The sequence below is a fragment of the Euphorbia lathyris genome, chromosome 7 (genome assembly GCF_963576675.1).
Source record: "Euphorbia lathyris chromosome 7, ddEupLath1.1, whole genome shotgun sequence".
In the NCBI taxonomy this organism is placed as follows: Eukaryota; Viridiplantae; Streptophyta; class Magnoliopsida; order Malpighiales; family Euphorbiaceae; genus Euphorbia; species Euphorbia lathyris.
Genome location: NC_088916.1, coordinates 6,808,663 through 6,836,577, shown reverse-complemented (window position 1 = coordinate 6,836,577; position 27,915 = coordinate 6,808,663). Strand labels below are relative to the sequence as shown.

The window sequence follows — 27,915 nt, the reverse complement described above, 5'->3', positions numbered from 1 at the left end:
GAGAGAGATTTGAGTTGATTTATACCTTCAATTCAAACAGGAAGAGTGAGCATGAGTGATTCGATTATGGATTAAGGATTCAATTCTTTCTCCATTTTTTTCTGTGAGCATGAGTTGTAAGTGAAATACATAGAGGTGTGCATTGCTTTTGACTGATAAATAGTAAAGGTAATTTAGTCATTTCTGAATTCATAAACGGTAAAAAATCTAACAAACAGACGGAAGGACTAAACAGTTCACCGAGAAAAATGTTAGGAACCTTAGTCTGAGACTAAACAGTATGTTTTATCAAAATATAGGGGCTAATAAATTAATTACCCATTAATGCTTTAAAGGTCAAATAAGGATTCAAATATTGGGGTAAATTACACCCATGACCACTGAACTTTATCCATTTTCACATTATGGCCACTCAATTTCATTTCTTCCCGGTATGGCCACTCAACTTTATACTTTTTAACACCGGTAGCCACTCAATTTTAACTAACTTCTCAAAATGACCTTTAACGACCGTTAACGACCTTAAAATGAAAATATTCAAGAATTAAAGTTGTTCAGAACGATATTTATCATGAAACCACATTTTTTATTTTCGAAAATCACATTTTTTAGGGCTTTCTCTCTCTAAAAATTCACTTTCTCTCTCCCAACCAAACAACACGTAAATGACATCAAAACGAAAATTTTCAAGAATTAAAGTTCCTTAGAATATCATTAACACTTTGTATTTTTTATTTTTAGTCGTCAATGGTCGTTTTGAGGCTTAAGTGGCCACCGGTGTTAAAAAGTGTAAAGTTCAGTGGCCATACTGGGAAGAAATGAAGTTCAGTGGCCATAATGTGAAAATGGATAAAGTTGAGTGGCCATGGATGTAATTTACCCTCAAATATTGTGTTAGGGGTAAAATTACCATCTTATCCCCTCGTAATATAATCTGATATATAAAAATCTATTCATATTCTCCCAGGTGCGTTGTTTCGATTCAGAAAAGTTCTCTCTAGAAGAAAGAAAGGAGCGTCTGGCCAAAAATGGAGGGCGAAGTTAGCAAAAACCCCAATTTGATAAACATAACAGTGAAGTTCAGTGGAAGATCAATTCCTATCTCTATATCATCGGACTCAACCATTAGAGACTTGAAATTCCTTCTTCAATCTCACACCAATGTTCTTCCGCGCGGCCAAAAGCTCATTTCTAAAGGTTTTTCTCTTTTTCTTTTCTTTGCTGAAATAATCTTTCGTTTCTTCTTTCTCTCACACGAATTCATTGATTTGCAGGAAAGATGTTGGTTGACACCATGACATTGACACAATCGGAGGTCCAAAATGGGGCTAGGATCATGCTTATGGGGTCCCAGGGTTTACACATAGGGGTAATTTCGTATTCTTGTTTAGAATTTTATTGTAATCTTTACGTTTTCTTGCTGTATTTGTTGAACTGAGAGGGGGAATTAGGGGAAGATATAGCGTTAATAATGTTTATTTAGTGATTTAAGTGCTGCTAATCTTGAATTTTGTTCTTTGATTTACGAAATAAGCTCTTTCTGCCTACTGATGTTGGTATAAATAGAAGAAAATGGTTTGATTTTTGGTTTTCATTTAAACAGGGCGGTCCAATCTTGAAAGATGCTGAAACTCGTCCAATTTCAAGGTCCTTTGTTACTAATATACCGGTGAATCAGAAGACTGAATTTTCAGTTGATGAGAAATGTTTGGAAAAATGGAAGGCTACTGGAGTTGTTGCATTGGCTGAACGCAATTTGAAGGTATACAATCGTTATCTTTCTCAATTGAATTTTCTACTCAAATTAGATATTACTATAGATCAGGAAGTATAATACTTTTAACCCTAATATGCAATTAGCTTGCATAAATGGTTTTTGCTTTAATTTGGTTTTGGAGTTTGGAGGCTAACTTCTTGTGGCACGGAAATTTAAACTGAAACAGACACCTGTAAATGTTATTTCTAAAAAAATATAGCTAGGAAACGGAAAAGAAACTGAAAAGCAGAAAAAAACTGAAATGCAGAAATGCTGATGAGGAAGAGTTTTCATCCAGCATAGCTCCCTGCTACTTCACTATTTCATTCATGTCACTGGCGTCTTGTTGTTTTTGTGCTGACATGTTCTGCCTATTATTGTTCATTTGAATTCACTAGGTGATACCGGATGAGGTATGGCAATGTGGACCTTCTGCGAGAGTCCTTCACATCAATGACAACTACCTTCAAGATTTACCAGCCAATATTGATTTTTTTTGTAACTTGCAGGTAAGTGAAACTCTTTTGGTTGAGGTCATTGTTTACGTTGTTTTGGTTATATGTATGCATATTAACTCGTCTTAGGTTTTTACAGAAATTGTATCTGGACAGAAATTACTTGTCAACTGAATCTATTCACTGGAAAGGACTAGAAGCTCTTAAACATCTAACAGTTCTATCTTTGAGCCAAAACGAGTTAGTACCTTCTGTCACATATTAAATCACACAACAGATCTGTGCTCTTTTTATTGCATTTATCTGGATATTTGCATACTGGTATTATTTGCGAAAAGTTTTAGAAAAGCTTCCCACAATTAAAGAGGGATTGAATAAATCTTCAGAGTTCAAGACTTTGTATTGACACTTCAAAGATAGTTTTCAAGGGCTAATTTGCCGATAGATACAATTGGATCATAATAAAGACAGCAAAATTAAGTCATTGGGATCCTTTTATGGTTTTCGGTCTTCAATGTGCTGTATCTATAAATTGTTATCGAGAATTACTTTTAGCTATTGAATCCAGATTGTGTGAGGAAATATGAGTCTTGTATTGAAGTTGAAGATTGAAATGGTTTGGTGATACAAAATGAAATACCAATTTATAATTTGAATCCTTTATGCAACCAAAGGAACTTGTTAGGGTGGATTAAGGAGTCGAAAGCTCATTTTAACAAAGTTTGGTATGCTGAAAGACTTGCTAATCTAGGTCATGATGCTCTGTCAGTAGGGGAAGGGTAGTGTAGTGTTGTGAAGTGGCTAAAGATTAATGTTGTGGAGAGTTCTCTGTTTTCTTCAAGTAATTCCAAATCTGTATTGGATGATCTGAAACCATGTTTATAAATCCTAAAAAGGGAGAAAATGTGACTTTAAAACGAGATAAATAAAAAACCATAAAAAGGTTTAAGTTGTCAATGAAATTAGTTTAGAAAATTTGTATTTCTTGTCTGCATCAATTTATATCACTTGTGAAGTAGAAGATATTAGAATGTATATTTTACAGAAGAATCTCATTGAAGCAGAACTTTGGTGCAAGCAATATTGCAGTTAGTGAATCAATTCACTTATTTAAATCTGTTATTTCTTTCAAGAACTTCTGTTCCATGCTAATGAGAAGCCTGTGAAGAAATAATTTGTAATTCGTTTATTTTTAATTTCATATTTTGTTCTTTCAAGTACTATATGCATCATCCTGCATACTGTAAAGAAGCACATTACACCATGTGCATATTCGGATTTTCGGTAACTTTTTTTTTTTTTAATTATTATTCAAAACTGTTGCAATTGTAATTGTTTCTCTTTGTATTAGTTATGACCAATAACATTGTTTCATAAATGCAGTTTAACGACTTTGCCTGCTGAATTGAGCAATTTGACCTTTTTGACGCAACTTGATGTCTCAAGAAACAAGTTGAATAGCATCCCATTTGAAATTGGAAATCTTTCGCGGCTGGAGGTTTTGAAAGCCAACAATAACAGGTATTGCACGGATGAAGGTCCTTAGTTAAACAAGTACTTTTATTCTCTTAAATAGAAGATTGTACGAGGAGAGAATTTTTGAAAATTGGAATTACCAATTAATATATACCTGATATTGTGGTTTACCATTTACCGTTTACCTAACGAGTAACGTGTGCTTGTTTTGTTCTCTTAATATTTTTTCTTGTTGGTCCTTGAACTACTCATTCCTCTGACTCAGGATATCCACCATTCCAAAGTCTATGGGTACCTGTTATTCACTTGTTGAGGTAGAACCTTGAAGAATGTTTCGATTTTTGTTTTTCTTTTTCGTGCAATCTCAAATTATAACTTCTGAAGTGATTCTGTTTTTGTTCTTTGTTATTAATGTTCTCGAACAATTTGTTGTATTGCATAGGTGGATCTTTCGTCAAATCATCTGATACAGTTGCCCGATTCTCTTGAACTTCTGCATAATTTGAGGGTAGGTATCATTGATGAATGCTCTAAAGTCTGAACCGAGTTCATAAAATTGCAACGAATAGCTATACCGTGAGCAAAAGTTGAACGAAAATAATTTGAAGTTTTTGAATGGAATGTGCAGGCTTTACACTTAGGCAACAATGGATTAACGTCTCTCCCTCGTACATTACTGAAGAAGTGTGTTCGACTCTCGACCCTCGATCTCCACAATACAGAAATTACGATGGATGCTCTTCGTCAGGTTTAATTTATATCCATCCTTTGCTATTAGTATTCATACTTGTTGTTACGGTCAAAAGATAACGAGATTGAATGTGCAGTATGAAGGATGGGAAGCTTTTGATGAACGGCGACGCACAAAGCTTCAGAAGCAACTGGATTATCGAGTTGTGGGCTCGGCTGAGTTTGATGAAGGTGCTGATAAAAATTGATTCTTTTGTATAGCATAGCATATACTTAGATATGGAATCATCAGACAAATTTCAGTATGTTAAGTATGTTCCAATATTATTGAGCTATTGGTTGACATTTCCAGAGGGTTATATAAGTATGGCCCCAAGCAGAACATCACAGTTTCAGTCTGAACGTTTGTCAATTTGTAATGTTGAAAAATGAAAGTGATGGCACAGTGATATGAAGTACTTAATTTTTGTCAGTAATTTGCATTTTCTCCAAAAAAAAAAAAAAATGAAATTTATTAGTCTCTTCTTTAAAAAATGACAAGATATGAGGATCTTATAATGTGTTTTTCGCTTAACGTTTCATTTCTTTCCATTACTAAGTTCAAGTGCACTGTACATAGTTTTAGCTAGTGGTCCTGTTATATGTTCCCTGAAAAATTCTGATGGCAAATAATGTAATAAACAAAGAAAATGCTACAAGTAAGCAGGGCCGGCTCTGGGCCTAGGCCCGGGGTGCGCCGTCCTAGGGCCCAAGGCCGGAAAGGGGCCCAAAAAAAATATAAGTTTTATAAATAAATTGCATATGTTTTAAGTATTAAACATAAATTCAATCTAGCATAATGGTAATGCATTGTCTTCCCATTAAAGAGGGTATGGGTTCAATTCTCATCTTTGTTATTTTTTTGATTTTTTTTTGATGTATTTTTAATATATAAATGTTATGAGTAGTCAAGAGTAATAAGACAAGTTTCATTTTATTACCTCATTTTAGAATAACTATTTTTAATTTGATTAAATTTAAAAATTAGAAAAAAGTTTCATTTTATTACCTTGATTAAATTTGAAAATTAAAAATTAATTTATACAATGATATGAATAAAAATCAATGGGTTAAGGTGAAAAATTACTCATAACGTTTTGGGTGAGGAGCAATTTTATAATTTAATAATAGAACTGGAGATTAATATTTAAAAATTCGGTGAATTTTTTGAATTTTTTTTGTCCAATTCGTACAAAAGACAGTATATTTTTATTTATTTATTTTTACATCCCAACATATGTTTGTGATTTGTTACTGATAAAATGACGCATGTGTGAAGTGTGGATGACAAGATTCATGATCGAGAAACAGTTTGATGAAATATTTATCAAATTAACCTAATTTATCAATGTTAGGAGTAAAATTGTTCTTGACTTCCAACGTTAGGGGTAAAATTGTACCATTTTAGACATTAGGAGTAAAATTGCTCCTGATCCAAAACGTTAGGGGTATTTTTGCACTTTAACCCAAAATCAATTAATAAATTTTATATTAAAAGGGCCCTTACTATTTGTTTTACCTAGGTCCCTAAATTGTCAGGACCGGCCTGCAAGTAAGTATATCATCAACACAAACATTTGCATATTTTGTTGAACAGTTTCTTACCATAATACGATGACTGAAATTATGGGAAGAAGCTTATGCAAATGTTTGTGTTGGTGATATACTTTAGTACATTGCACTTGAGCTCAGTAATGGAAAGAAATGGAACATGTCGACTTAAACAGGAATAGGTGTGGACGTTTGGTTATCAGAGGAGCAGGGGCGGAACCAGGGGGGTTGGGGGGCTCGAGCCCCGGCAGTCGGTCCGAGAATGGAGAAAAAAAAAATTTAGTAATGGTGTCTGGTAATATTTTGGACAGAATTATATTGACTCTATGTAGTATTATTTCAATGTTTAAAGGTAGATCAACGGTTAAGAATGTTTACTTCTATTTGAAAGGTCTTATGTTCAACTCTCCCTTCAACCTTATTTTTTTTTTAAAAGATTTTATTTATTTTAATTTTATTTTTTAATACTTATAAAAACATATTACCATTAAAAAAAGTAAACATGTTTAATTTTCTATTAGTTCAATGCTAGTTTCTAAAAAAATGATAATTTTACAGTTTTAATGCGTTGGACTTTAAAAAATTTACCATCAACCACACAATTAATTTCGATTTGTTTTTTATTTTTTGACGTTTTGAATTTATTTTTACTGATATGTTTGTGCCCCGGGTCATCCGGGATCCTGGTTCTGCCGCTGCAGAGAAAGATAGCCTCAAAGAAAGACATATTTGTATTTTTGAGCTTGTTAAGAAGAATGTATTCAAAAAGTATCTATTTATTGCTTTGTAGAAACACATGTTTGGTATTACCTACTGCTTTACTGTTCTAGAGCAAATTTAGAGAAGTGGATTGCTTTATGTAATGAAAATAAGTTGTTTGTTTTTGTTTCGCTTCAAGAGCGTCCTCAACTTGTTTAAAAAGATTGATTGTGCACTGAATTTATATAATGTCTCATTAGCCTCCCCAACTTGCTTAGAATAACCTATTAGCCACCTAGATTTGTTTAAAGTGGCACGTTGGTTCCACAAACTTGCTTACACTGATCCATTCGCCCCCAAGTGATATACATTTCTATTTGTCTACATCTGTAAAAAAAAAAAAAGTGATTTGCTTCATACCCCCCAAATTACTATTACCGCCTCCATTTGGACTTTTTTGCCCTTTTCATAATTTTGATAAAAAAAAAACTAAAAATTCTTTCTCTAAAATCACAAACTCAAACAATAATAATTGAAATTATGAAAATAATTAATATGCGACAATTCGAATCTCGAAAATGGATGATTATGAGTCGGAAACAATACAATTTACAATTTTTTTTGTCAAAAAAATCATGAGCATAATGCATGTTTTTTGTGACGATTAGCATTTTTCGTCACAAAAAATTAGAGAATTTTATATTTTTCGTCGCTAAAAGGTATAGGATTATGCATGGGCCCAAATTTGGTCTAGGTGGGTGCTAGATCCGCCCAGCCAATAGGCTGGGCGGATCCAGCATCCGCCCAGACAATGCCTTGGGTGATCCACCCAAGGCATTGTCTGGGCGGATGCTGGATCCGCCCAGCCTATTGGCTGGGCGGATCTAGCACCCACCTAGACCAAATTTGACGTTTTTTTTTCAAAAGGGCAAAATTGTCCAAATAGGGGCGGTATGAGGTAAATTGGGGGCGGTAAGAAGCAACATCCAAAAAAATCCAAAACTTAAAAAATAAATATCTAATTCGTGATTCTAGTTATTTAAAACAAATTAATTTTCTATTTTATACACTTTTATGACGTTTTTAAATATTAGGGACTTAATCATGACATTTTAAGCAAGTTTAGGAGGCTAAGGTTAACGAGACATTATGTAAGTTCAGGAGGTCAATCAACTTTTTTAGACAAGTTCAGAGGCAACTGATGTATCAAGCCTTTTCGTTTTGTATGAAATACCAAAAACTAATATATACAAAGGAATTTATGGATCTTGGATTGATGTATGAAACTGAAGTTGGATTGCAAATGGCGAGAAGTGGAGCGAAAAAATTGGTTAAGTCATAATATATATATAATAAAGGATATTTTGAGAAAGTTTAATTTGAGAGTATCTAGTTTGATAAGAGATAGTATAATAGGTCTAAATATGCAAATGAGTCTATCAATTAAGTCATTTTTGTAATTTATCCTTTATATATTTCAAATTTAGATAATTTTGTGAAAGAATAGTATTGTAATTCAGAATTACTTATTTTATAATTTAATGAGCTCTTAAATTAAAATTTGAGTACTATTTTTTTTTTTCCTTTTACAGATAAAGTCCAAATTTGTACATAATTATTTTCGGGAGAGTGTAAATATACTCTTAATATAAGAAAAGAATAGGTATAAAAATAAACCACGTGGTTTGAACTATTTTCAAATATAAATTATGTGATTTAAAAGTTCACAAATAAGAAGTTGATCCTATTAGCACACAAGGTTCAAAAAAAGACTAATTGTGTTAAAAAAACTGAAGTGATAGTTAAAGTCAAATTATCATAGGGATGTTTTTGTCTTTTTATCCGTCTTTCTCTCTTTCTTCAATATCTCTCATTTCTCTCTATTCCGATAACAATTTTAGTAGAGTTTTCATCCCTTTATCCACTTATACCCTTCATTCATCTGACTACCAACTCGAAGCTCCGGAAGATTCTACTCTGGAGTAGGGGTGTGCATCGGTTCAAAACCGAACCAAAAAAATTGAATATCGAAATTACTAAAATAATTCACACCGACACTAAACCGAATAACATATAAAACCAAAATATTCGGTTCAACTCGGTTTTAAACCGAACAAACTAAATTTAATTAAAAAATAAAAATAATAAATAAAAACCACAATATTTCATCATTAAATTTACCTCAACAATAAAAAAAAAATTGAAATACTTTCAAAATATATTCCAATTAGCTTATTATCTCAACAAAAATAAACAAAATTAAACTTGTAAATTCAAATATATGTGTGTAATTCAGTGTGGTTCGGTTTTTTACATTTTTCGAATATGTGTAATTCGGTGTGGTTCAGATTTTTTACATTTTTCGAGCTGAACCGAATACCGAAACGCACTAAAAAATAAAACCAACGTTGAATCGAAGTATTAAAAAAACCAAACCGAAAAACCGAATTCAATCGGTTCGGTTCAATATGCGATTTAAATCGCACCGATGCATATCCCTACTCTAGTATGGAGTTTCAAAGTTGGCACAAATATACATCGATTCTTCGTGTCTGGAAAATTGAATAAAATGACTTCAAACACTAACATCCACTTATGAAGACTGGCCAAATAATTCTCGTCAATTTCGATCTTTCCACCAAATTCCGGCCGATGGAAGAACTCTCATTCATCTAACTTAACGCCAAACAACACCCATTTCGAAGAAGACGCTCTTATTTTAACCGATTATGCGCATATCACAACTTAGTGATTTTGTTCCAAGTGATTATTATATGCGAGGTGTTGTCGTTGTTTGTCGTCGCAGCCTTATCGAGGTGCTGAGGTTGGCAGTAGTGGTCGTCGAGGTGAAATGTATCCAAGTGATTGTTACAAAATCACTTGGATACATAACCTGTATATTCAAAACAACATTTATCTAAAAATTGCCCTTCAATATAGTTTTAACTCCTATTTATAGTGTAACGCCCGTAAAATTATTTAAACAGATATTCATTATATATATATACATAAATTTTTAAATATAGAAGTATAAAATAATTAATTAAGAATGTAAAACAAATTGTTAAAAGTAGTAAAGGTTGAGATAAAAATAAATTGTAAATATTAAATTTTATATTATTTTATCTAAATTATAATTAGGGGACCAAAAGAAATAAGTGATATATTATTTTATAAAAAAATTGTATTCGGGATAGTATATAGGTGATTGTAAATCCAATAGTAAAAAGAAGTTTAAAATTGAAGTAATTTATTAATATTAATAATTAATATTTTTAAATACAATAATTGATAATAAAAAAAATATGGATCTCTATAGTTAGCAGTTTTTGTAATTTCAATTATTTGTCTTTTTTTTATGAACCCATTAATTACTTTATTTAATTTATATGGTTTTTTTTATTTTTAATTAGAACTGTTTTCGTTGTTTTTATTTTAATATTATGAAATAATTTTTCTATGGCCTATTATCTAAGGAGTGTTTCAAATATATTAGGAAATTCAATCCTACTTAAATTGTGTTTGCATATTTAATACCACGTTTTAATGTTTTAATAAATTAATAATAATGACCTTAATTTTAGATGCATTATATAAGAAAAAAAGGGTTATTATTCCAAAAATTAGAGATACATCCGCCACCCATATTGAGAGAAAGAAAAAAATCGAGTGTTTGTCATATAAAGTAAGAGAGTTGAAGGTAGCGGTCATGGTTTGATAATTTTTGATTATGTAAATATCAAGTAAGTGGTTAATTATATGCATAGTTATGTTTATTTATATGTTCACTGTATCTAATTGCTAAATTTATAATTGTCATATTGGGTTGTTGATTGATGTGTTAAGTTTGTGAATATGAAACGGTTGGTGACGTCTATGCCTTTTTGTCGTTGATGATAATATTGATGATGGTTGAAACTACGTGGCTGCTGTGATTTGCTTAATTAATGTGGCTAGAGGCATACAATAATAGTGTGATATTAAATGTTATGAAATAATTATTGTTGAGAAAAACGAATGTAAGATGTATTCGGTAAAGAAAGAAAAAGAGGATAATTATAGCTTCTCATGACGAATATATATTCAATGGTTAATTGATGGTATATAAGGTTGTGTGGATATATGATTTGCTAGGCACTTGCCCTTGAGGCTAGTGTCGGAGTATCTCGGGATGCAGGAGATATTATGTGCTGTTTTTGCTACGCACCGGGGTGGATACCTGGCGGAGACTGGTATCCTGTGTTGTTGATATATAATATGATGAGATTGTGACAGTTTGAATTGACCAATGAATCATTGGGTATATCTCTTCTTGACAAGCGGGGCCCTTAAAACAGAAACTAATAAAATTAGTAATAAATGTCGTATCTTGATGCTTGGTCATCTATTAGTTATTAAATGTATGTAAACTGAATTGTATGCGCGTGTGGTTGAGTTATGTATATAATTAGCTATTTTACTGAGCCTCCAAGCTCACCACACTCTCCACCAGTTTTCTTTTCAGGGTAAAAGTAATAATTGACTAGCGGAAAGGATGATCAGTATGTTAAACTACGTTGTAGATAGTTAAAAATATACACTTATTGTAAGTTTTAAGGTGTAAAGCTTTGATCAATTAATAAATCGGTGTGTTCAAAACAGCTACTTGTTTTAATGATGTTTTAACTCTCTATTATAGCTAAATGTTAATTAAATAAAACGGTTTTTAAGACGGGTGTTATATATAGTGCTCAATGTCGCCTCATAGTCAGATTGGATCTTCTGATCGAATTGAAGTGTTACGAGTTGATTCGAGTTGGGATTCTGGCATAAGAATTCTGATCGAAATCCATCTCTGGTAGTTGCTCACCGAGCACAAATGGGCTTGCTCGCCGAGCAGGGGTCTCAATGGAAAATTTTAATAAAAAAAATGACACGTGGCATTGGTGTGGTCAACAGTCAAGTGCGTTTTCTATACGGGTCAATATGTTGACTGAACGTAGGGGTATAAGGGTTGTATGTGATGTTTTTGAAGAGTTGAGGGGGTTGACAAATTGTCCCCTAAATTGAAAGGGTCAAGTAAAAAAAAAGTTACAAATGGTAAAATTGATGTGGTATGCCTAGCGTATTAGAAAACAGCACCTGTACAACAAATTCACATCTCATTAAAAGATTAACCACTCAGACATCTTCTCCTTCACGTGTCTTTTGCGTTTCTTCTTCCATTTCTTCCCATCTCATCTGTCCCTTAACTCCTCTTTCTATCACGTTTCAGAACATAACCATGTGACAATAATAATATAAAACTCAACGACTTGAACCGAGCTTCGAGTCCAAAATCCTCTTTTGGACTTGGTTCATTAAGAAAATTATGTAACCATGAATTGTTTATGAGTAAATCGTTAATTATATTTGTGAAATTTGCTCGCAAACAACTCTTTAATTGTGTACATAAACAAGCTCACAAGCAAAGTTCGTGAATAAATAAACAAGCTGCTTACAAATAGTTCGTATATTACTCATTTATTATGTTTGTGAACGAACTCATCTATTAGCAAATGAAATAATATCAAGTTTAGATATTTGTGAACTAGGACAAAACTATATAGTTTTCTATAAAACTAAAATTTGTTCATAAATGTTCTAATCGAGCTTACTCGCCAGCTTTCGAGTCGAGTTTTGGCCTGCTCAATCTCGGCTCGTTTACGAACAGAACCAGTAAATCGTGTTCACGAGTGGCTCGTTTACAAATCCAACCGAGCCGAGTCGAACCGAGCTTTTATCGAACCAATTACCGAACCGCTCACGAGCGGCTTCGCTCATTTATAGCCCTAACCAGCCTCCTTATCTTCAAGAAATTTTTGGCCCCTTTTCTTTGATGCCCGTTGACCGCTGTATCCAAATTTCTAAATCAGTCCTCAAAATTTTATTTTATTTACTCTATCTTCATCTGTTTTTTTTTTTGTAACTTGTTTGTTATTTAGATTTGCTTAGTATTTATTAAATTATTTTATACTTTAATCTAGAATTTAAATTAGTTAAAATCATAGTTTATTTACCTACATTTTAAATTAATTGATCAAATCATTGTTTATTTACCTACATTCATTTTAAATTAATTAATCATTTGATAGTTTACTGTAGTTTTTATTGTTGATAGTTAACTTATAATTAATTAGAATTTTGATGGTTAAAATTTTGATTGGAGACATTATAAATTGATCAAAATTTTAATTGGGGATTTGATAAATTAAAGATTGATACTTTTAAATTGACTGAGGATTTGATAAATTATTATATTATATAATTATTATAAATTGATGGTTTCATTTAATTAAACACAATTTTTTATATGTTTAAGAACCTTAAACACAATCAAGATTAATTTTGAAAAGTTTTGCATTTGAGTAAGTTTGATTTAGTGCAAAATCAAAATTTTAACAATTCTTACATCTAGAACCACAGTGATAAGCCTTATGTCATTCTAGAACCACAGTGATAAGCACAGAGAAAATTGTATAGGTGATCAAACAACAAATTATTACAATACTGGACTGGACTGGAGTTACCCTTTTTACCCCTAAACTTTTTTAACAAAAAAAAAAAAGCTTATATCACTACTTGGCCCCCGACCTATCTAACATGTTGGTTTTTGACCCCTTAAAAATTATTTGGTAACATTTGGCCCCTAACCTATCCAATATGCTCATTTTTACCCTCTAACCTATTATTTAATAACATATGCCCTTTACCTATCCAAAATTGGTGAAACCTCAAACTAAAGTGGATAGTCGAGATTTCACCAATTTTGGATAGGGTAAAAGGCAAATGTTACCAATAGACCGGAGGGAAATGCTAACATTTTGAATAGTTCAAGAGCAAATGTTAACAAATAATGGATCTGGGGGCCAAAAACCAATCTTTGGATCGGGCAGAGCCAAAGAGTGCTTTAATCCAAAAAAAAAAATGTACAATATGCATGTTTGCTACAAGATTTATATATGAAATTCCCAAACGTGCAAAATATTCATCACTTTCTAAAATTGGGCAAGGGGCAAATGTTACCAAATAATAGACCGAAAGTTAGCAAATAATAGCCCAGGGCCAAAAACAAAAAGTGCTTTAATCCCCAAAAAAAAAAAATTGTACAACATGTGTGCAACAAGATTTATAGATGAAATTCCCAAATGTGCAAAATATTCATCTTTCTTTTATGGTCACTGATACAAGTATTATGATAGGAGACAAAGTAATAGGCAAATGAGAAGAAAAATACAAGTTCAATCACCGGAAGTAAATGGATACTGGAGGAACGTCGATATCATTGTCTTCGTCGTCTTCACACGCCACAACAACATCGAAATGTCTACGATATGGAGGCAATTCTAATTTCGCCACTTCCGTAACTAGATCCACCATCTTCCTGTCCATTCTTTCTTTATGCTTAGGGAACATACTGTTAAACAGCAAGCAACTACCGGATGAGATGCTATAGGCGTGCAGGCCCTTATCCTTCAGCCATTGGATGACTTCCCGCAAAGTAGGATTGTCTCTGAGGATCCATCTGTCCCAAACGGTCCAACTCATGTCGCGATGCTTGATGACTTTGGGTGGAACAGGCTCAGCCATTGAGAATAAAGGTAGTGCTAGATTGGCGAATGTGTTTCGGTAGTCTTCTACTTTATGGCCTCCGTCGAGTACTTTGTACAGCTCCAAGCACACAAGTCCTGTTGCCATTGCTGTGGAAGTTGCAATAGCAGGGATGATCCTTCCGGCGATGAACTTCGCCTTCAACTTGTCAACTTCGGGTACGCTATAGTTCCTAGCTCTCATGTTCGCAAGCGCGGCTATAAGATCCATATGGAAATTTGAATCATCATCCTGCAGATTCCAGAAACTGAATCAACACAACTAAGTGAAAGAAGTGCAAACACAAGTCTAACCAATTTTATTAGGGTTGCGGTACAATTTTACCCCCAATATTTTTAGGAAAATCAAAACTGTAACCCTGATTTTTCTTTTAATTACGACCCAAAATTTTTTTTTATCATAACTCAATATTGGCCTTCATCAACGCACACACTCCAATGAAAAATCTAACCGGCAATTACAAACAGACTACAGTTCATCGCTAAATCTGTGAGTAATTTCGTTTGTATTTATTTGAAGAAGGGCGAAATTGAGTTAGAGCAAAAACTTAGGGAGAAATTGCAAGTAAATAAAACATTAGGAGTTAAAATATTAGGAAATTGACAAGAAAGAACCTTCTCGAACTGAATTGGCTTCATCCTGTATCCGGGTGGCAGATTATTTCTACATTGCTCCAGTTTCTTGATTAGTTCCTTGATAATTACGTCATCATCTGAAGATGAAGTAGAGAGACTAGTAGCCTTCTCATCGGTTTCAATTTTTACACCTTGCTTTGGCTCAAATTCTGGTACCATCACTTTCTCAACAGCTTCAGCCAACATCTTCGGATTCTTGACCCAGTCCGGAATGGGGATTCCAAAAGTCTCTGCTCGTAGTATAGATGCTGCCATGATGTAATGGAGGTGACTGGGATCAGAAGAAGAGAACTCAAGTGGACGGGGAAATCGTTTTGGGGCTGACCAGAACGGAGCCCCAGTACTAGTTGCAGCATCTTCAGGAAATGTAAAAATTAGTTGCTTCACACGATTAGTGAAATAATCTTCAAACCTGTTAACAGAAGCAGCATAAATTTTAGGAACACTAAAAGAAAGAACATGTTCAATCATCATTTAAGTGGTCAGGTAATTGAATAAGGAAGTACTTTAAACGAGCCCATGTAATGCAATCCTGGAATGTTTCGCATTTTTCGCTGTCGAGACACTCAATAACATGTTCCAATGTATCCCTTGCCTGAGCATCACCAGAATTGGCCATAGCAGTAGTATATTCAACCGGGTTGGAAAGATAGGCGTTCACCTCTGCTGGAATTTTCTCAAGCAAACCCTCGAACTCAGAACGAGCCCAAGTCAAGCAGTGGTCAATATTATGCGGGAAAGAATGGACAGTGCACATGGGTGCTTGCTTCTCCGGTGGATCTCTAGAAGCACCATAATTTTCAGTCAGGTGAGGAATGACCATCTGGGTGTTGCATTTGGCACCCAGTGTTCCAGACTCGAGAAGTGGCTTCTGGAAGTACAAGCACCTCTGATCAACATATAATCTGGCATTGACATTGTCTAAAGCATTTATAACAGCTGTTAAATTCTCCCAGAAGGCATCATCAAAGACATTCTCAGTTTCAGTGCCCACACGATTTTGCAATGCTTGGATGTTGATGGAAGGATTTATTAACGCAGCAGCAGAAGCAGCAACAGTGGATTTGGCCTGTCCAATGTTCCAATCACGGAATAGAAATTGCCTACTTAGGTTACTCTTCTCTATTACATCATCATCTGTTACAGTCAGCTTTCCCTCTTTACCACATGAAACGCCCATCAATGCTACATTCTTCAAGAACTCACAACCCAATGCACCAGATCCTACCATAAACACAATAGCATCCTCTAGTTTCTTCTGGAGCTTGGATCCAAAAACTGATATTTGCGCATCATAACGGCTATTTAATGGTTGAAAATCACTGCTGTCCAAGTGTTCTGTAGGGAGTGATTCCACCGAGTCAAAATAGAGAAACTGAACAGAAGAAATGGAAAGGTTAGTGAATGTTCGGAGTGAGTTGCAACGGTAAAAAGGAATCCAAATTCAGGAACAGGGAAGGGAGGTACAAAGAAAATTCAAATCAGCTTGACCAATTACAGCAACATTCAACACAAATATTCTTATATATATATAAGGAGTTGATGATGGAGTAATGAAGGAAAAGTAATACACCCACCTGCAAGAGAGGATGAAACTTTCCGGAGCATGCTTTGACAACTTCTTGTCCCACAATACCACCAAACATAGCAGCCATCGGATTAAGTACAGCCCTGGCACCAAAGGCAAAGTGCCGCAAAAGTTTCGGATTGATGTCTTCAAGTCTGCCATCTCCCAAGCTTTCATTTATGCTACTGACCAAAGATATAAGCGCCTGAGCATCATCTTCTGAACCAGCAACAGGGAAGCGACCTGACTGGGACAAAAACTTATCCAGTGCTTGAAAGGCGAGATGTAAGAGAGGTGGCCGATCAAACTTGGAATAGTCAGTCAAAAGAAAATCACCAGGATTTTTTAGTGCCTCCCGCAGTGGCTTGAAGTTCAATACCTTGGGTTGCTTTACTTGTGTTACAATACCACCTTTCTCATAAAACCCAAAGTTTGAGGTGTCCTCTTCAAGACTAAATGAATATGGCCTGACATTTGTGACCTTCCTCGGCTTTCCATCATTTAGTTCTGTCATTCCATGAACTTCAGAAAACACAACCAGATCCCCATCCTGAAACTGAACCCTCTCATCATCCACACATGATACCAACGCAAGCTTGTCATTGCTGATGGATGCAACTATACCTGTGTGTGGTTCCTCGCCGTCAACATCAAAAACTGTGAATTCAGGTCCAAAGTCACAAAACACTGAACCAAAAAGTCCTCTCACTTCGGCCTTAATAAAAGAAATAGGAGGCTTATGACTATGGCAGTAGTCGTTAAGCTCGATGGCTTTGTCAAGATTGATATCAGTAAAAACAACAGCCTGCACCACCAGAAATTGTGGATGGATTCATAATAAGATTGGGGGAGTATTTTTAATGGGCCTAATGAGAAAGCAATAATATTAACAAGTAACTCTCTATTGCAATACATAAAAATAATATTAGTGGGCCAATAATAATAGTTTCTCCTCTTTTCAGAAGACACACATACGCAGAAGCATAGGGACACAATGCAACTACAACTGATTTTATTATTCTTAAAACAGAGATGTTGTCAGGAATTAATATAGATCTCCAGGGTAAAGAACCTTTTTATTTCATGAAAACATATCTTCAGCAGTAATCTGAAGGGTCAATGCGCTAAACCAACTGAGGTAACACGAGAAAACAGGTTCTTTATTTCATGAAAACATGGCTTCAGCAGTAATCTGAAGGGTCAATGCGCTAAACTAACTGAGGTAAGACGAGAAAACACCGGAGCCCAAAACATTAGGACACAGTGTACTCCTAGTCCTAACACAATGTACTCCTAGTCTATCAAAAATAATTCTACATTTCAGTATAACACATTTTTGTTCCTATACTAATACTTCTTAATTTTCAAAGAAAAAGGTAACTGCAGATTCTTTCTACTATCCAAACGAGAGAAAGGAGTGAAGGTATATCTTTCTACTTTTGTTTTCTTTCCATGCACACTGTTCTTATGGGATATCTTCCAAGCAAATTGTAAACAAGTGGTAGGAGTAGCATCAACCAAATGATTGTCTATCTTTCATAATATGTGGTAGGAATAACCTACAGGCCATCGTCTTTTATGATCAACATATCACAGTTCATTAATGTTAAGAATGATTGAGAACATAATTATACAGTATCAGAAAAATGGAAAGTTCGGGAATACCTGGAACTCTGACAGCTTTTCTTTCGTTAATTCTGTAGTCAAGGTAGAAACCACCACAGCATTGTTAAGTTCTTGTAACTTGAGAACAGAAGCTGATGCCCTGTTTTTCCCTATGTCACTCTCTGAGAAATTGAAATTACTGGATAAATCCCACAGCTCTACTGCACCTTCATCATGCAATGTTACGGACTTCACCCCAGCAAGAATGAGGTTTTTAGCTGCATCAAGAAGATACATACATCAAAAAGAGGGTCAATATAGTTTCTTTTAATCCTGCCCAGCCATATCCTTCACGCCTTCAACACGGATAGAACTTCGTTCTAATTGTTCCTCTCTCTCTCTCTCAAAATGAAAATCATGAACAGAAGCAGAATAAATTAACAGTAATAGAATAACAGAAACAAACAAGATGAACTGAAAAATGAAAATACATCTCAAAGAGAGGACAATATATCTTATACCATATATCACTGAGCCACCACGGTACAGCAGAATATTGCACTACCCAGAAAAAAGGTTAGCAAATACCACAAATTGCTATGGCTTCAACAACATCAAGAAAGCACAATTTCCACAAATTGTGCCACAAATCCCCTAAAAATAAACCGTAGCACTGAGCCACTGACAAATATAAACTACATAGGCAATTCTGGGTACGAGGGAAGCTGACTGAACTCAACAATTCAACCGATGTAACTGATTAAAATCATAAAGATCAAATTACAACCTTTCAGATGTTAGAAGATAGTTAACTCTAATAACCCCAATTTTCAAACATCAGTCAAGAATTTAGCGATCATAAAAGAAAAGATAATATAACAAGAAAGAAATGTTTGACTCCTGTACATACCAATCTCAGCACCAAGACCCTGCATGCCAGAAACAAGAACATTGGAGGCAAAAAGCCGCCGCATAGTCTCACGGCCATAGACCGCAAGCTGCCTACTGTGCAGATCCTCGTCAATATCAGTCGAATTCGAATCACCAGGTGCCATTATTAGACTACTACTGCTATCACCGAAGCTGCTACTGCTGCCGTTACTCTTGCCGTTGCTCACGATGCTAGTGTTCCCGTTCGTAGTGGTGGTGTTGTTAGCTGTGGATTCAGTAAAGCAGTTGATCCGATGTTTCTTGATGGAAGAAGAAGAAGTATGAATTCCGTTCTTGTCTTCTTCTTGACGTTGTTGTACAAGCACGCCTTCAACAACAGGTCGCTTTCTTGGAAGCATAAAGTGCAGAAAACTGCCGAATAAGCCGCAAAACCCCACAGAAATCAATGCAACGGAAACCAAACCAGAGAATTTAGTATTAGAAAACATCAAGGATAAAAGAATTGGTGCGAAAACTACAAACCCTAACCCTAATTTAACAAGCAACATAATGATTGATTCGGAATCTGATTCCGATTCCAAGGTGAAATGATAAAGAAAAGAAAGATTAATTTGTCGCTAATGATGCAATGCCACAAGGAAAAGAAACGTACCAATTCGGACGGTGATTAAGCCAAGAATACTATAGAATCAAAGGTGTAGAGATGAGATGATTAATTTTGTAGATCTTTGAATGAAGCTTGTGGAGTAATTTTTTATAGTATTGAGTTCATCTATGTAGGAAAGGGATAAAGTGCAAAAATTATATCATTTAGGGTGTTTGGTTGCTCACTATGAAAAAGCAGCATTTTACAAAAGTAGAGAACCTATGCTTTTTGGAAAAGCAGTATTTTCTAATAACAGTAAATAGCAACAGCAAACTTAAGTAAGCAACAGCAAATAGTAATTTTATCCTATCGTTATCAAGTTGAGTTAATTTGAGAGGTGATTCATCAAACTATCTTCTCGATAATGAATTTTATCATTTATATTTCACATTTGAGTCATTTCATCACTCATTAGTAACACGAGTAATTTTACTCATAACAGTGTCAAATTGAGTTAATTTCAGAAATAATTTATCAAACTGTCTTTTCGATTATGAATCTTATTATCTATACTTCACATTTAAGTCATTTTATCACTAATTAGTTACAGGTTATAAACACATAATGATTAGACATGGAAAAAATTAAAAAAATAAAATAAAATATTAATCTCCACATATGAATCGTATCTATCTTTTGTAAGAGTTGGATAAAAAATTCAAAATATTTTGCGGATTTTATAAATATTAATCTTTAATATTCTATTATTAAATCATAGAAATTTTTTTCTTAAAACAAACGGTTGCAAATTAAGAAATAAAATATTTGTGTTTTATAATAATATCTGAAATTGATCCAACTTGCTGATGTTAGGTATAAACGTTAAAATCTTTTAAAATCTTGTATTGAGTTTAGATTTTTAAAGAATCTATAAAATTCTATAGGTATTGAATGCACATTTTATTTCGTTTTATTAATAATCATCACTTTTTGTATCACACATTAAGTTGAACCACTCTTCGTTAGACCTGTCCATGGGCCGGGCTGGGTCGGGCTCGGGCTGGGTCGGGCTCGGACCGGGCCACTCGGGTTTTTAAGTAAAAATGCTCAGCCCAAGCCCAGCCCGGCCCACAATTAATTTAGGCGGGCTCGGGCCGGGCTGGGCTCGGGCTTAAAAATCAAATCCCGAACCCAACCCATATAAGCCCACCTAAATATATATATATATATAATTGTTAATTATAAAAAAATAAATATTATATTTAAAAATAAATATTTAATATATAAATATATATTTATTAATTAATATTAATAAGCGGGCCGGGCTGGGCCGGCCCGTGTTATTTTTATTAATCCCAAGCCCGCCCAAAAAATAGACGGGCTTTGGCGGGCCTGGGCCGGGCTAGGCCGATGAACAATTTTTATTGTCCAAGCCCGGTCCAAGGGACACGGGCCTGGGCGGGGCGGGCGGGTACCTGGGCCCGTGGACAGGTCTACTCTTCGTACATTGAAAACTTTTTTTTTTCAAACCACGACGTAGTCTTGGAGGATCCGCACCTTTAAGTCATGTGCACATCTAGACTAATCCTCATTTGCTAGTTGGTAGACCTATTCATAGGCCTAGGTATCCGATCGGCCTGCGCAAGCCTGCGTCCCCTTGGTCGGGCTTGGACATGAAAAATTATCCTTAGACCTAGACCGATCCAGGCCCGCTAAAGCCTGTCTATTTTTTGGTGGACTTGGGATTTATAAAAATAGCACAGGACGGTCCAGCCCGACCTGCTTATTCAGATTAGTTAATAAATTTATATATTAATATTTATTTTTAAGTATAAGTTTTTAATATATTAAAAATTATAAACATAGTATATTTATGTGGGCTTATATGGGCTAGGCTTGGGATTTGATTTTTGTGCCCGAGCCCAGCTCGACCCGAGTCCGCCTAAATTAACAACAGGCTAGACTGGACTTGAACTGAGCATTTTTAGATAAAAGTCCGATGGACCATGTCTGATCCATGAACATGTCTACTAGTTGGTAGGCGCTTCAAATGGGTGGGACAATTAGCCCATTTGTTATAAGACTTTATTACCAAAACATTAATTTAAGTGAATAAATAGCGAAGTTATTGCAGAAATTTTGTAAGTGAATCATTAAAATTAAGACTGCTCATATCCAAAGTGATGTTCAAACCTGCACTCTTGATTAAGAGTGGAAGAGCATCTCTTGAATTTCGTACGATGAAAATTTAAAATGATAAAAATAATAATTAATATTAAATTTATTAATGAGAGTAAAATATGAAGAAAACAAATATGAAATGAGAAAAAATTTCAAAATGTGGTAATTATTTTGAAATTGAGGGGTATTCAATACTAAGGAATTGCAGATTTAGAATGACTTTTTTTATGGAATTGTATGTATATTATCTCTCAAGAATTGGCATCCTTTCCCCTCGAAATCTGATAGGATTCCTCAATTCGATCGTTCAACGTTCTTTGACTCAACAAACTTATGGGGTATTTGGTTGCTCCATTTCATGTTCATGTTTGTCTTTTCATTTCAAAAATGGGAGTTTTTAGGTGTTTTGTTAGTGACCTTCTGTTTGCTTTTACAAATGCATGGAATTCCTACTTTTTGGAAAACAGCTTTTTCAAACAGCAATTAACAAACTGTAATAGCAACAACAAATAGCAAACAATAGGTAAAACAATTTGACTATTAACCTCTTTTGCATCACGTTTATAATGCATCATTGGTAAATGGGAATTAATGTGAAGAATTTCCATGCAATTTAATTTGAAAATACATGTATGATGTAAACTATAACTCGTATCATAAAAATATAAGGGAAAATGACAAATAAAAGTCTTGTGGTCTCATCTATTTGCAAGTAGAAGAATGTGGTATTTCTTTTTGTAAAAGAAGGCATATGCTTCATACAATTAGCAAAAAGATGAATTTGACTAATGATATTAGTCTCTATTGACATGACATATTAACTTGTTGATTTTATTAATATGGCACAACAAAATATTGACTTATACTGGTGCGACACGTTGACTCGATGATATGTCGTGTTAACTCAGTAATGTGGAATACTGACTCAATGATGTTATATGTTGACTTGATTATGCGTCATGTTAACTTGATGACATGTCACATGGTATCAGTCAAATTCCTCTTTTTGCTAACCGTATAAAACATGTTGCAAAAAGAAATAATGCATTCCTCTACTTGCAAATTGATGAAATCACGTGTTTTATTTGTAATTTTCTTAAATGAAATTCATGAATATTGTGAATAATATTTTACCATTATTAATTGAAGATCATAATAGTTTCAAATGAACTTACTGAAAGAATATGACTAATTGGGTGGAACCGGATGAATTTCATATCAAAATCGTCAAAATCCATCGTAATTATTTAAAACATTGGGGTTAATATTCTATAATAGTTTCAATCAAGTTTACATGAGTTTTGGCCAGTTTTACTTAGTTTCATCCACTTTCATAAGAGGTGAAAATGATGTAAAATTACACTATTACCTTTTGAAACTTATGTGCAACTTGGTAAAACATTGGTGTTAATCTTACTTAATTATTTCAATCAATTTCAAATGAGTTCCAGTAACTTAGTTTCACAAGAGGTGAAACTGGGTGGAATTCATATTGAATTGCAATGTAACCTTGTGAAAATCGTGTGAAACTTGATAAAACATTGGTGTTAATGTTACTTCACTTTTTAATCGGTTTCAAATAAGTTTCAGTCAATTTCATCCATTTTGCTCAATTTTACAAGAGCTGGAATTCATGTAAAATTGCACTATAACCTTTTGAAACTCATGTGAAATTTGATAAAGTTCTAGTGTTAATGTTTCATAATTGTTTCAATCATTTTTTAATAAGTTTGAGCTAATTTCATCTGCTTCCTCTCAATTTCATAAGAGGTGAAATACATGTGAAATAACATTGTAATGATTTGAAACTCGTGTGAAAGTGAATAAAAACATCGGTTTCATTGATACTTAATTGATTAAATTAGTTTCAAATGAGTTTCAGTTTATCTTATACACTTTCACGCAATTTCACAAAAGGTGAAATTGCAGTGTAATCTTTTGAAACTCATGTGAAACTTGCTAAAAATATTGGTCTTAATGTTTCATTATTGTTTCAATCATTTTCAAATGATTTTCATTCGATTTTGTACACTTTCACTCAATTCCACAAGATGTGAAATTGGGTGAAATTTATATGATACCTCATTTGAAACTTTATGAATATTGGTTTTAATGGTTTCAGAATAGTTTAACACGGTTTCACTCAATTTCTTCCATTGGATATTATCTTTTCTTTGAATTTCTTCCATTGGATATTATCTTTTCTTTGAATTTCTTTTATGATCGCCAAATTCTTGATTAATGTTTTTGGATGGTTTTAGAATAGTTTAACACGGTCTTCACGCAAGAAACTTCATGAATGTTTTCTTGCAATGAACGCAATTTGTTTCAATCTGGATTTTACTCAATTTTCTATTGAAATTGAAACAAGTTAAATAACATATATTAGAGATTGGAATGCATAGATTGACATTCAAAGGTTGCTTAGTTTTGCGTGAACTTTTAAAGTGTTCCAACGGTCTTTTCAACTTGCATAAGATGTAATTAATTAATCACTCAATTGTTAAAAAGTAAGCTGCATGGTGTGTTTCACACGCCTTGGAATGTTATTACATAATTCACAGAATAAATTAAAACATATTAAAAATGAATTTCTTACTTGCTCAATTAAAAAACTTGTCTTCTCTCTGATATTAGAACCTCATACCCCGACCTTGGTCGTTTTACTTTTTCAAGGCGCGGGCAACACACCTTCGGCATGCAACTTACTTTTTGCAAGCGAATTATTAATTGACTATATTTTACACAAGTTGTAGGGGCTATTAAGATATTTTAAGCAAGTTGAGTGGATTATTATGACACTTTGAAAGTTACAATCAACCTTTTTGAACAACTTCAGAAAGCAAAATGATGTAATAAGCTTCTAATAAACCTATAAGACTTATTATGATTCCTATTTTCTCCCATCTCTTTTCATCATCAGTATTCTTCCCAAATTCTTATATGATTATTAAAAACTATATATTGGAGTGTCTTTAAAAGTGAAACAATGTTTTTCTTGGAATTATTTTAAAATTATCCCAAGGTTGCAACTTAGCCAGGTCGTTGACGCATTTTCTTCATCTCTTTTGCGTATCAGAGAATTAGAGGCATCTTGTAGATCGGGTTGTTTAAATTCCTCTCTCAATTTGCTATAGTCCATCTTTCTACTGTTTGGAGCTTCTTCTCTTTTGGATTGCTGCTACCTATTTGAGAAGGAAGAAGGAAATTCCCGCTATTAAGTTTTTCTAGTTTTTTCTTTATTCGTTAAGTTTATTCTAATTGGATTTCATGTATTTTACCGGATCTTTTAATCCGTTTTGAATTACATCCGTTGTTTATAATTTTTTTCATTTATAACATTTTATGATTTAGCAAAAGCGAAAATGGTAGATCTTATCAGTAGATCACTAGATCTACGTGGTTGTACAAGAAATTACTCAGATCCGAAGGTTCGGAAGGGTTTAAATGGTGAAGATTTGATTACAATTGCTTCTCTATGAATTTGGAGTTACGAGAAATATATGTTTCATCTGTTGTTTGTGTTTAATTATACTTTTAATAACTTATTTTTTACTTTTTATAGTTCTTTTTTTACTTTCATGGATTTTGAATTAGACGTAGCCTGTATTTATATAAGATTTTATTCCTGTTATTTTCATGTTGTAATTTTATTTTTCTTATCTGATGAAATTATGTAGGGTTTTTATATATAAAAAGTGAAACAATGTTTTTCTTGGAATTATTTTTAAAATTATGGTTATTTTCAAATAAATACCCTGTAGTTTTACATTTTTTTTTTGCAGATCGATACCCGTGTTTGACAAAAAATTTATTTTTCCAAATTTGATCGATAACGGCCTCAAAATGAAAATTTTCAAGAATTAAAGTTGTTTAGTATCATATTTACTATGGAACCACATTTTTAATTTTTCAAAATCATATTTTTTGGAGTTTTCTCTCTCTAAACACTAACTTTTATCTCTCGTAAAAAAACACATAAATGACATTAGATCTAAAAAGTTGAAGAATTAAAGTTACTTAAAATATCATTTAATTCTTAAAAATTATTCATTTTGAAGTCGTTATTGACTAAATTTAAAAAAATAAATTTTTTGCCAACCACAGATACCAATCTGTAAAAAAAAAAAAAATTATAAAGTTTATTTGAAATTAACCCTTAAAATTATCCTAAGATTGAAATTATTTTTGGAAAGAAACACCATCAAAATCATTAATCCAAGATCAATCAGATCATATCAAATTTAGAATACAATTTGTTAGGTTAGGATAGGATAGGATAGGATATGTATTATATATTTAATAAAGGACTGCCTAATTTAAAAAGATATAAAACTAGGTAGATTCTGTAATTTAATAAAAATTGAGGTAGCTGGAGGAGTTGTACCAAGCCAGATGTTCAAAATATAGAAATATAAAATAAAGTAATTTCCTGCATACTGAAATTCCAAAATGATGCACATGCTCTGCATGTGCCTTTCAAATGTGTCACTTGACATAAAATGAGACTTGTGCTCCTTTCTTGCAGAAAATTTAAGTCAACTGTTATTTACCGTCCCAAAATTACTTATCACCGGCTCTTTTTTGATAATTTTACCATTCTCGTAATTTGAACTCAAATAACTAAAACCTCTCAAATTCTTTCAAGCATTTTTGGATTTTCAAAAACCCGAACTAAAACGACATGACACCAAAACAAGGAAAGAGAAAAGGCTTCATGACGATTCTGGTAAAAAAAATTCAAAAAAATTGTTCGAAAACACGAGTTTCGTCTCCGAATCGGAGACGGAACTCGACAGAAATGGACTAAACGAGCAGGCCACCCGTTTCACCATAGGTAGGAACGGGCAGCTTACGCTGCCCGTCCCATGGGTGGAACGGGTGGCGCATGCTGCTCGTTCCATAGGTCGAACGGGTAGTTCATCCGTTCCGTTCGGCCTATGGAACGGGCAGCATGCGCCACCCGTTCAGGCAAAAATCATGAAAAAAAATTAAAAATTTCAGATTTCGAATTTTTTTTTAAAATGTAGGATCGTAATATTATCTCGTGTTCGAAATCATCTACTTCGGGAATACTCGGTTCCATTTTCGTAAAAATCGATTTTTTTGCTCGGGAGAGAAATGGAGAGAGAGGATTTTGAGTTTTGGATGCAAAATAATGAGAAGGGCGGAAAGGTAAAAGAGGAGGTGGTGAATAGCAAAACCCAAAATTTATTATATTTCAGACTTGTTAAGATTTTCTATATAGAATATATAGGGTAAAAAAAAAATTTGGTTAATTACAAATATATGTTTTATAGTTATACGAATTAAAGATGGATATTTATGGTATTTTTTTTACAAATCGCAATTTTGTGGTTTGCAAATTTTTTATCTTTTTTTACTTTATCAAATTTGGCGGATAACGACCTCAAAATAAAAAAAAAAATTAAGAGTTAAATGATATTTTAAACAACTTTAATTTTTCAATTTTTTTAGGTTTGATGTCATTTAGGTATTGTTTTTTAATTAGAGAGAAAATTAATATTTAGAAAGAGAAAACTCCAAAACATGATGATTTTGAAAAATTAAAAATATGGTTCCATAGTAAATATGATACTAACAACTTTAAGTTTTCAAAATTTTCATTTTGAGATCATTATGAGCCAAATTTGGCAAAGTAAAAAAAATACAAGATATACTTGCACAATCTACAAATTCATGTAACTACATAGCATCTGCTTGTAATTAACCCTAATTTTTATCCAATAAAATTATTAAAGTAAGTAAATTTGGTTAAATAAAGTTATTATGGTCGGATATGGAAGTTTGGACCATCGAAAAACAATCGTGAAGAGATTGTCAATTTCTTCTTTCTAACAGACCCGATTGTTCGGTGTCGTTCTCTCCTCGTTCAGCGAATGGGGTTACACATGTCATTGCACGGCATGCCCTTTTCAATGCTAACGAATTTTCCTGCTTTACTATTCCTATTTGGCTATCAGCCGCTGTTTGTAAGAATTGTTTCATGTCTTCTTTAATATAATCCGGGTACTTGTTTCAAAAAAAACAATCGTGTACAACACCTCACAATTTTATTTATTTAATTGAAAGTCACCATATTATTTAGTTTATTAATGATTATATATTTCATCTTAGCGAAATTTATTAGTTAA

General features: G+C 33.4%; 2 protein-coding genes across 3 annotated transcripts; one reads left to right on the top strand and one right to left on the bottom strand.

The window, feature by feature from the left end:
* Nucleotides 1–975: 975 nt before the first annotated feature.
* LOC136201408 (LRR repeats and ubiquitin-like domain-containing protein At2g30105) lies at nucleotides 976–4,849 on the top strand. Its single transcript, XM_065992071.1, has 10 exons — nucleotides 976–1,197; nucleotides 1,275–1,369; nucleotides 1,604–1,762; nucleotides 2,155–2,265; nucleotides 2,351–2,451; nucleotides 3,595–3,732; nucleotides 3,953–4,001; nucleotides 4,130–4,195; nucleotides 4,316–4,435; nucleotides 4,515–4,849. The coding sequence occupies exons 1-10, from the start codon at nucleotides 1,029–1,031 to the stop codon at nucleotides 4,623–4,625; spliced, it is 1,119 nt and encodes a 372-aa protein (XP_065848143.1). The 5' UTR covers nucleotides 976–1,028; the 3' UTR covers nucleotides 4,626–4,849.
* Nucleotides 4,850–13,800: 8,951 nt separating this feature from the next.
* LOC136234938 (ubiquitin-activating enzyme E1 1) lies at nucleotides 13,801–19,803 on the bottom strand. 2 transcript variants are annotated; one of them, XM_066024428.1, is made up of 7 exons: nucleotides 19,646–19,803; nucleotides 19,013–19,404; nucleotides 18,163–18,380; nucleotides 16,508–17,302; nucleotides 15,437–16,305; nucleotides 14,910–15,342; nucleotides 13,801–14,526 (listed from the first exon to the last, which is right to left on the bottom strand). In XM_066024428.1, the coding sequence occupies exons 2-7, from the start codon at nucleotides 19,389–19,391 to the stop codon at nucleotides 13,930–13,932; spliced, it is 3,291 nt and encodes a 1,096-aa protein (XP_065880500.1). In that variant the 5' UTR covers nucleotides 19,392–19,404; nucleotides 19,646–19,803; the 3' UTR covers nucleotides 13,801–13,929. The 2 variants fall into 2 exon arrangements, with proteins under 2 accessions (XP_065880500.1, XP_065880499.1); XM_066024427.1 differs by lacking the exon at nucleotides 19,646–19,803 and having other exon boundaries at nucleotides 19,013–19,604.
* Between the last annotated feature and the right edge of the window lie 8,112 nt (nucleotides 19,804–27,915).